Source organism: Myotis brandtii, unplaced genomic scaffold (genome assembly GCF_000412655.1).
Source record: "Myotis brandtii unplaced genomic scaffold, ASM41265v1 scaffold9, whole genome shotgun sequence".
Taxonomy (NCBI): Eukaryota; Metazoa; Chordata; class Mammalia; order Chiroptera; family Vespertilionidae; genus Myotis; species Myotis brandtii.
In genome coordinates, this window is record NW_005371693.1 from 1,386,205 (window position 1) to 1,396,943 (window position 10,739).

General features: G+C 44.7%; 1 protein-coding gene across 1 annotated transcript in view; it reads left to right on the forward strand.

The window, feature by feature from the left end:
• The first annotated feature begins 3,418 nt into the window (after nucleotides 1-3,418).
• TAF3 (TAF3 RNA polymerase II, TATA box binding protein (TBP)-associated factor, 140kDa) overlaps nucleotides 3,419-10,739 on the forward strand; it is a 181,453-nt gene continuing 174,132 nt past the window's right edge. The window contains exons 1-2 of the mRNA XM_005885308.2: nucleotides 3,419-3,833; nucleotides 9,214-9,456. Coding sequence (XP_005885370.1) covers nucleotides 3,668-3,833; nucleotides 9,214-9,456 — 409 coding nt within the window. The 5' untranslated portion in view covers nucleotides 3,419-3,667. The remainder of the gene's footprint in view (nucleotides 3,834-9,213; nucleotides 9,457-10,739) is intronic.

A 10,739-nucleotide genomic window follows, 5' to 3' on the forward strand; every position in this document is an offset into this window, starting at 1 on the left:
AGAACCTGGCTGGAGAACCTAGCAAGAGAACATGGACACAGAACCTGGCTGGAGATCCTAACCAGAACTTCGCTGGAGATCCTGACCAGAACTTGGCTGGAGATCCTGGCTAGAGGTCCTGACTAGGCTGCTTATCAACTGAAGGCTGTCTCCGTGTCATTCCTTCTTCCCCGACTCCGTCCACACCTTTGGGGACCCCTGGACCCGCTGGGGCAGGACCCCAGCACTCTTTAATGGGATTAATGCTCTTATAAACCAGATCCCACAGAGCTCCTAGGCCCCAACCACCTTGTGAATATGAGAACAGAAGTTGATTGCAGACTTTCACCCTCCAGAACTGTGAGAAATAAATCTCTGTTGATAAGTTACCCAGTCTATGGTACAGTGGAACTTCAGTTCTTGAACCTAATTCATTCCAGAAGGCTGTTGGAGAAGCAATTTGTTTGAAAACCAAATATTTTTTCCCATTAGAAATAATGTAAGTTGAGTGAATCCATTCCGGACCCCCAAATGATTCCCTTTTTTCACCTTTCTCATATATACAGTATATGTCTAATGTACTGTTTAATCTATAAATAATTCTTTTCTTAAATTTATCAAACCACCCCCTCCTAGCCTTAAGTGAATTTTTCAGGGGCTGGGTGGGTGGGTGAGTGAGTGGGAAATGATTAACCAAAGAACTTATATGCATAACCCAGGGACACAGACAATAAGGTAGTGAAGGCCTGGGTGGGCTGGAAGGGGTCAATGGGGGGGAAAAAGGGGACATCTGTAATACTTTCAACAATAAGGTTAATTTAAAAAAAAAAAGAATTTTTCATAGATCACTGCCTCTGAAATGCCATCACCAGCTAACTGCTTATCTTTTTATCCAATCAACAACAGTTTTCTACCTATTCAATTGCCTGTGGTTATTGTTTTGTGAGCACTTTCACACCCTTAGCAACATTAGCACTCTGGATGGCCTCTTTATGTTTTAAAATTGTGCTAATTGTCACCAGCAACAAAAGCATTCTCTCTTTTGTTTGTTGCCTAAGAGAGCTGCGGTATCAGCTTTAAAGGGCTGTCAGGTCGAAAATTGGAGACATTTTTCCTGTGAACACCTTTGTAGAGAACCGAATTGTTTGAGATGGCAGACATTAGAGAAATGAGTTTTGACTATATTTTGTCATGGCAGCCCAAACAGACTAAGACAGGAGGGAATATTGTAATGCACGGCTTAGATCCCCTTAGGACTGAAGGACTTCCGCCTTCCTTGGAATTGCCTCTGCTGCAGAAAGCACCTTTGCCTACGATTACACACCCTTTCCAGGAAAGCCGTCACACAATGAGGGCTTACATTATATTTTTTACCAACACAGGAATATAAAGGTCAGCCGCCAAACTAGTTTCATCTCATGGAAAAGCTGAAGGGCCATCCAGCTTCAGCTCCCTATGGGATTGGCTGAAGTCCTCCTTGAAAGTGCATTGCAAGGAAAAGTTAAAAAACAAAAACAACAAAGAAAGCGAAAGGAAAGTGCATTGCAAGCTCTTTCCCTTGCACAGATGGTGGTCCCAGAAGCACTCCTTAATAAACCTTCTGCAGTTTGAATTTCATCTCAGAACTGTTTTTCTAGGGAATTGAACCTGTGACATATAATCAGGTCCTTGTTTGGGGAAGATACAGACTGAACTATTTCTGGGTTAAATGCCATGAAGTTTGCAAGTATTTTCAAATTGTTCTGGAAAAGGGGATGCGTTATGTGTATGCACACAGTCAACATGGCAAAATGTTAACAACTGATGAATGTAGGTCAAGTTTATACCTATTTATAGTTTTTCTGTAGGTTTGAAATTTTCCAAAATATAATGTTAAGGGGTTAAAGCACACACATGCAAATGAAGAGGAATCAAATGTAGAGCTATAAAAGGAAGCTCCAGAAGAACTGACTGAACAGCAAGAGAGGGGTGTACTGTGAAATTCAAGGTACCAAAGTTTCAAAATGAAGATAGTGTTCAACATTATCAAATAATTACAAAATGGTCAAGTAAGATGAAGACTAAAGTGGCCCATACATTTAGTATCCAAAAGGTCCCTGATAATCTTGGGGTCAGAAAAGTCAATGAAAAAGATGTTATAGGCCCCTGCCACCTAGCACCTTGCTCCTTCTCTACAGATGGTCATTTAGTTGAAGTACCATATTTTCAGTTATATAGTGTTTTTTTAAAAAACATTTTTATTGATTTCAGAGAGGAAAGGAGAGGGAGAGAGAGAGAGAAACATCAGTGATGAGAGCAAATCATTGATTGGCTGCCTCTTGCACGCCCCTTACTGGGGATTAGACCTGAAACCCCTGCATGTGCCCTTGACTGAAATCGAACCCAGGACCCTTCAGTCCGCAGGCCGACGTTCTATCCATTGAGCCAAACCATCTAGGGCTATTGGGGTTTTAAGACTTAAAAAAAAAAAAGAAAAAATATATTATGTTGAAGGTCCTGAAATAGTCCCTATAGGGGTAATGTAAAGCCACTAGGAAATTCACAATTTATTGGGAGAGGCATATAAACTCAAATACTTAATGCACTGTGATAGGTATAAGAATAGAGAAACTGAGACAATACAGAGGCGAGAATAAGGGGAAAGAAAGAAGCTTGCAGGGAAAACACACACACACACATTTATTCTGCATATTTAAGAAACAGAGTAAATGAGCCGTTACAACCTGGCTTAACCATGGGATTAGTTTGCTTGCAAATTAAAATTTTAAAAATGTATTCCCAATATTTAAAAATCGAGGCCCCTATCACAAAATCCCAATTTCTGGCAAATTGGAGAGATCTGGTAACACTCGGCTGAGGCTGGGAGAAGGCTCTGGTGTAGGCAAACGTGCCCCATATCCTCTGCCAGCTCCATTGATTTAAGGTACTTGTTACTGACCTTGATTAGATTTCTGGGGCCTCATAAATTTTGCACCAAGGCCAGTGCCTAACTCGTCTCACCCTAGTCCCCACCCTACTTGTTAAGGGCTCGGAATGGCATGCTAAACAGCTTGGGCGTGATTTAATCTACACAATGGTAAAAAGCTCAGGTTGTTTTCTTTGAGCAGAGGCAAAACGGATGAGATCCGCGTTTGGGGGGGCACTTAGGTTCCCACGCCCCAAATCCCGCCCCTTGACTCCGAACCACTCGGTTTTCCACTTCTCTCTAACACTCGCATTTTCACTTCATTCCTGATTTTTGCCCCCAAACCACTGACGGTCCCCTCTCCCTTCCTCTCCAAGTGAGCATCCACCCCCCACCCGGAAGGCCCGAGCACCTGCCTCTTCGGCTGCTTCTTCCACCTGCGCTCGGCAACGACGTTTCCTACAGCTTTCCAGTCTCGAGAGTCGATACCGATAGCATCGCTCTGCTCCAACGGGGCGGAGCTTCCTCATCGGTGCGCTCAGCATTCGGCTAGTGCTGCCTCGCCCGGCGACCATCCAGCGGGAGGCGGAGCGAGTCCAAAATGGCGGCTCTCAGGCTGGCGCGCTCCGTGCTGCCGAGGCTTTGAGGTGGTCGCCAGGGGTCGGGGGGAACGATTTCCCCGCCGCAGGGGCCCTAGAGGATGAATCAGGGGCTCTGCTAAGGTTAGGCGGTGGCGGTGGAGAGAAGTGGCAGCAAGTGCTGCGGTGGAGTCCACGGAGCGGGATGTGCGAGAGTTACTCCAGGTCGTTGTTGAGGGTCTCGGTGGCGCAGATCTGCCAGGCGCTGGGCTGGGACTCCGTGCAACTCAGCGCCTGCCACCTCCTCACGGACGTCCTGCAGCGCTACCTGCAGCAGTTGGGACGGGGCTGCCACCGGTACTCTGAGCTCTGTGAGTACTGGGCTGGGTGCGGGAGGGCTGCCTCCGGACAGTCACGAGTGACACCTCTGGTCTCCCCATCGCTCTCCCCGCGTCTCCGAGGTGTTGGTGCCCTTCACCCCCTACCCGAGTTCGGGCGTCTTCTTGGCCCCTGACGCCCCTCCGCTTCCACTGTCCCTGGGAAACTCTAGTCATCCTTTTGGTGCCTCGTCCTCGTCCGCTAACTTCCCGCCTCCAGCCGGGAGCCCCGGGTCGGCTCCCAGCTCCACACCCTCCCGCTCGCCTCTGCTCTGCACAGCGCGTCGGTCTCGCCCGCGGTCTCCTGTCCGTTTGGCCGCGCGTGGAGCCACCTCGGGAGCGTCCGAGAGCCCCTTTCCCTCGGGTCCTCCCCCTGCCTCGCCTGCGAACTACTCCAACTAGTTGTCACAGGCGCTCCGTCTGCCGGCCGCTCCGAACCAGGCTGGCCCGGCGCGGACGCGTTGACAGCTCCGCTCGCTGCGTTAGGGGCTCTGCCTCGCCCGCCGTGTCTGCTCGGTTCACCGGCAGCGTCTCCCCCGACTCTTTCCCGAGGCCGGCGGGGTCAGGTTCACTCGGGCGAACTTTCCCTGAAATGAACACGCGCCCCCTGACTTCCTCCTGCATCTGCTCTGCCCGTGGCTCTCCAAGGGTGGTCGGGGGGAGTAGAGACAAGTTTCCAAGGTTCCTCGGGTCCCCCGAGACACAGGACGTTTGGCGTTTTAAGGGAATGCCCGAAAGTGTCTTTAGCTGGAGGTATTTACCGTTTGGGGGACATTTCATAGAAGCTGCACCTCGTCATCTCTTTGATGCGATGGTTTTGTTTGCAGAGGGAACGAGCCCTGATGTAAATTTCAGGGCCTTGCTTTTTAAGGCAGTAAACTGGAGAACTGGGTGAAGTGTTTCGCAGGAAAGTGTGTTCTGTTAAAGTGACTCCTGGGCTGAGACATTGAGACCCGTGGACACACTTTACTTCTTAGGCCCAATTTCCATTCCGGCGGCCGTAGTGCTGCCAAAATAATGTATCCATAACACACATCTGGTCGTGTCATTCTTAAGAGTGTTTTAGCTGTTTACAGGCTGAAAACATAAACTCTTAAACAATGCACAGTTCCTCCTGTGAGCATTTGTCTTACCTCCTGCTATCCTGCCATCCTGTTTGCAGTCATGCGGAGCTACCTTACCTGCCTCTTCTGAAACATTGTAATCTATCCATTCCTATGGGCATGCTGTTTCCTGGAGTGTCCTTCACCCCCGGGTCCACCAGTAGTACTACTTGTATTTTGAGATTCACTTATCACACCTGCTTTAGGAAACTCATGTTATCTTCTCTCATGAGTCTGTGTGCATGCTTCTGTTATGTTATGTAGCACCTTGGTTTGTACGCATGTGTGTTTCTCTCTCACCTTGTCCTATCTCCTCTCCAGCAAGCACATTTATAATGTTTGTATTCTGTAACCTCGCATGCTAGGCCCCCCAGGAGCTATTTGTTGAATAAATGAATGAACTGATAACCCACTACCACAATAGCTATGTAATCACTGCACTTTTTTGAGTTTTGAAAGTGTGTATTTTTTTGAATGTTTGATTTCACTGATACTTCTGATCTAAATTTGAAACTGCCCATAGCTCTCATTCATTGCGATCTTGAAAGTACACCACCAGCACACTTCTTGGCTTTGGCTTCTTTTCCTCCCCTTCTTCCCTCCCACCATTTCATGATCCTTGAGAATATTGTTATGGTTATGCATAGTCCAGATTTATGTTCCTGCTACCAGTTTCCCTAAGTAAAGACAGATGTACTATACCTTTCGGTTATCAGACTATCCCCTGAGTACATAGTTACCTTTGCTGCCTTATACAACTGAAACAGAATATGTGCTGGCACTCCAAGTAACCAGGTATTCCAGAGTCATTAAGTGATTATTGTTATGAATTAATGTGAACCCCTTTCCTAATTACTCAATTTCTGTAGTTTATTTTCTTGCTTTCAGTGGGAATGCAATTATCAGGTTCATTAGTCTCCATTGTGGTTTGATGACATTTTTAAAAATGCCAATTTTTGGTATACTGATTCATTACAGACTTTTTTTAAGATTCTTTTTTTCTTTACTATCCTTACTTTAACCTTGAATTCTGTAACCTCAAATTACTACTATACAATCTTATATTCGATTCCTTTAAATCCTTTTTGTCTTTTTGACGAACACTTACTGAGCACCACTTATGAACTAAGCACTATGCTAGGTTTTGGAGACATTAAATTACTTAGGCACAATCCCTGCCCGTAGGTTTGTATATGGCTGTCAAAATGCCAACAACAACAAACTGATGGTATTTATTCCTTTTTAAAAAAATGCTCTCAAGTTAAAGCAAGCATCAGAAGTTACTATTAATTCAACAAATAATGCATTTTTAGATTTCCCTAAGGCAATGATTTGTCAAAGCATACATGGGCTATATATGTTGTATTATGTATAAAATATGTATGAGCAGAAATAAGGTACTAAATATTTCAGAATGACTATTAGCACTAGTACTATAATTTTTTTAAAATATATTTTTATTGACTTCAGAGAGGAAGGGAGAGGAAGAGTGAGATAGAAACATCAATGATGAGAAGGAATCATTGATTGGCTGCCTCCTGCACGTTGGACAGAGCCCGCAACCCAGGCATGTGCCCTTGACCGGAATCGAACCTGGGGCCCTTCAGTCCACAGGCCCATGCTCTCTATCCACTGAGCCAAACCAGGCAGGGCAGTACTATAATTTTTTGTTTGTTAATCCTCACCTGAGGATATTTTTTCCTTTGCTTTTCGGAGAGAAGGAAGGGGAGAGAGAGACACACATACACATCTACTGGTTGCCTCCTGCGTTCACCCCGACTAGGGCCGAGGAACAAACCTGAAACCCAGGTACATGTCCTTGACTGGGAAACGAACCCTCCACCCTCTGGTGTGTGGGCCGACGACACTCTAACTGCTGAGCAATACCAGCTAGGACACTAATACTATAATATTTGCTTGGTGTAGGCAGTAAATGCAAAAGGAATAAGGTAAAGGAGAGGTGGTTGTAGGCTATGGATTCTGGGGCAGGACTACTTCACAGAAAAGATGACATTTGAGTTGAACTATGAAGTATGGTTGTCTATAGGAGGAGAGCATGCCAGATTAGAGAAAAGCATAAACTAAGATACCCAAGTGGAATTAAACATGATAAAAGTACTAGTGAGGTGGCCTGCTTGACATATTTAGCCAGTTGAAGCATTTTAGAGGAAAATGTTAAACAGTGAAATCAGATTAGGGAGGAACTTAAAAGACAGAGAAATTAAAGTGTGGTAGAAATCACTGCATACTCCTAAGGAGGGGAACTGCGTTGAAAGTGATATTTTAAGAATATTGTGCTGTCGGTCAAGTGCAAGAAAGACTCAAGTTGGGAGAACTTGAAACTATACTGAGATAGTGATTTTAGGAATAGACAGAAGAAATTCTGAAATCCAGGGCCCAAAGGAAGTTTCACCCCCGTAAACTGTTAACAGTTGAATATCCGTCCAGAGTTTTCCTCATGTGTGTGGGCAAGCATGTATCTAATTTTTACAAACTTTAATTATTCTTTTTCATTTTATAGCATGATTTAATTTTGGGCATAGAAGTTTGAAGTAATCATAGGTGATTTCAGTAAGAAAACAAAATTCTTAGGGTATTGGAACTTAGGAATTGAAATTTTCATAGAAGCTTTGAAAAATGTAGAGAGACCTTAAGTTCTGCTAAGGGTAGGCATAGGAGAAACTCTTTTCTAAAGAGTATCTCACTATATCTAACTTGTATTCTTTTTATCTGTATCTCTTATACATGGTATCTTTTAATTACATGAGAAATTTTATATATAAATTACCTTTATGATCTAAGTTCTTTCTCTAAATTTCCTTGGATTTAAAGAATTGATTCAGCAAGCAATGAACGCATGAATAAGTAGAGCAACAAATCAATATCTCTCTCCCTCTTTTTCTCCCCTCGTCTCTAAAATAAATAAACAAACATAAATAAAAAATTGATTCAGCAGTATAATTCATTCAACAAGTATTTATTTTTTAATATATTTGTTATTGTTGATAGTATTATAGATATCTCCCATTTCCTCCCTTCTTTCCCCCAAGTTCTTTGGTTTATCTCTTCTTGTCCCCCCAACCCCACATCAAGGTATGTCAGTCTGTTCCATGCCTCCATGCTTAGGGTTTCATTTTTTTGGTCAATTCATTTTGCTCATTAGATTCCACAAATAAGTGAGATCATGTGATATTTGTCTTTCTCAGTTTGGCTTATTTCACTTAGCAAAATATTTTCCAGATCCATCCATGCTGTCCCAAAGGGTAAGAGATCACTCTTTTTTATAGCTGCATAGTATTTTATAGTGTAAATGTCCCACAGCTTTTTTCCACAAGTATTTATTGAGTGCCAACTATGTCATAGTCATTGTCTTAGGGATGACTAAGATGCATCCCTAAGAGATGCATCATTGAATAATAGAGAAAATGTAATGGCCATTTACTCAAGTCAGCACAGCATTCTAGCTATCTAATAAAAAATAATAATATTTATTGGGCATTTAATTTGTGTCAGCCACTGTTCCCTAAACTTTGTTCTGTACCAACTGATTGTTATTATGAATTGTCTGTGGTATTCTGGTTGGTTGTCAAGTCATATTTAAAATTGATTTTAAAAATCAGCTTTCTAGCCCTGGCTGGTGTAGCTCAGTAGCTTGGGCATCATCCTGTGTACCAAAGGGTTGCTGGTTTGATTCCCAGTTGGGGCCTATGCCCAGGTTGCAGGCTCAATCCCCAGTCAGGGGCATGCAGGAGGTAGCTGTTTGATGTTCCACTCTCACATCGATGTATCTTTCTCCCTCTCCCTTCTTCCCTTACTCTAAAAAAATCAATAAAGATATTATTTTAAAAGAGAATCAACTTTCTAATATATATTTTAATATGTTTTTATTGATTTCAGAGAGCAGAAGGGAAAGGAAGAGAGAGAGAGAAATAATCAATGATGTGAGAGAATCTTCGATTGGCTACTTCTTGCATGCCCCTCACTGGGGATTGAGCCCGCAACCTGGGCATGTGCCCTGACGGGGAATTGAAACTGACCTCCTGGTTCATAGGTTGACGCTCAACCACTGAGCCACACCAGTCATGCAACTCTCTAATATTTAAATACTATGTTCTATTTAAAATTTATTCCATTTTTTCTGACAGCTAGGTCTTGAATATGTAACATACTTGATTCTGATACATATTTAGCTAATATTTTTGTCTTAATATGTTTTAAATATTTGTGGGACTTTCTTAAAATAATTTGCTTTGCTTTTGACTTTGTTTCAGATGGCCGAACAGACCCGATTTTGGATGATGTTGGTGAAGCTTTCCAACTTATGGGGGTTAGTCTTAATGAACTAGAAGACTATATTCACAATATTGAACCCGTTACTTTCCCACATCAAATTCCTTCATTTCCTGTTAGTAAGAACAATGTACTCCAGTTTCCTCAACCTGGAAGTAAAGATGCAGAGGAAAGAAAAGAATACATTCCTGATTACATGCCACCCATTGTGTCTTCTCAAGAAGGTTTGTGATGTTTTTGTTTGTTTCTAACTCATATATATTCAGGTAACTATTTTAATGGGTTTTTAATCATCTTAGTTTTCTTAACTGAATTAAATAGAATGCCATACTAATATATAAATTCTAGGAGTGCAATAAAAATATTTTAATACTAGAGGCCTGGTGCACGGGTATGGTCCCTAGGCCTGGCTGGTGATCGAAGCGTCTGGCATGGAAGGGCAGGTGCCAGTTGACTTCTGGGCCCTGGGTAGCACCCGGGTCCTTGGGTCCCCGTGTGCCACCCTCCACCTGAGTCACAGTGCCCGAGTCCCCACGTGGAGATGTAGTGAGTGCTGCCGGACGCCTCACTGGTCCGCCCAGCAGCACCATATGGAAGCCAGGCAGGCAACACGCTGTCTTCCGGCCAGCCTCACAGACTAGTTCCTGTGCGAACCCACAGGGAGCCCAACCAGCCCCCGTGGTCCTGGCGGCTGCGCCCGGCTCACCCGGAAGAGGCCGCAAGGGTGTGGGGTGGGCTCCTTGCAGGCACCCAGCACCTGAGCGCCTGCTGCCAGCGCTGCGTCGCCAACTCCCACCATGTTCTGTGCCGCCTCCTGGTGGTCAGCACACATAATAGCAAGCGGTCAAATGACTGCCCGAGTGGACAATTTGCATTAGGCTTTTCTTCTATAGGATTATTTACAAATTATCCTAACCTTTAAGTTAACAAACTTGCAGCTGGCATCACCAAGTAGAGATGTGGCGTAATCAAGGTTATGTCTGATGAGCCATTCATTTCCTTTGTAAATTTTATGAAGGACGAACAGAACATGACCACAAAAAAGCCTTACTTGAGAACTAGAGGCCCGGTACACGAATTCATGCATGGGTGGGATGCCTCGGTCTGGCCGGCGATTGGGGCCTATTGGGCCATCTGGCCCAGTCCCGATCAGGGCCAATGGGGGCCGGCCGGCCGGGGGGAGGGACTGTGGGAGGTTGGCTATGTGAACACACTGACCACCAGGGGACAGCATTGAGCGTCTGCCCCCTGGTGGTCACTGTGCGTCATAGATACCAGCTGGTCTTCCGGTCATCTGGTCGCCCGGTCATAATGGTTGCTTAGGCTTTTATATGTATACTAGAGGCCCGGTGCACAAAAATTTGTGCACTTGGGGGGGGGGGTCCCTCAGCCTGGCCTGTACCGTCTCGCAGTCTGGGACCCCTTGGGGGATGACCACCTGCTGGCTTAGGCCCGCTCCCCAGGGGATTGGGCCTAAGCTGGCAATCAGACATCCCTCTGGCAGCCC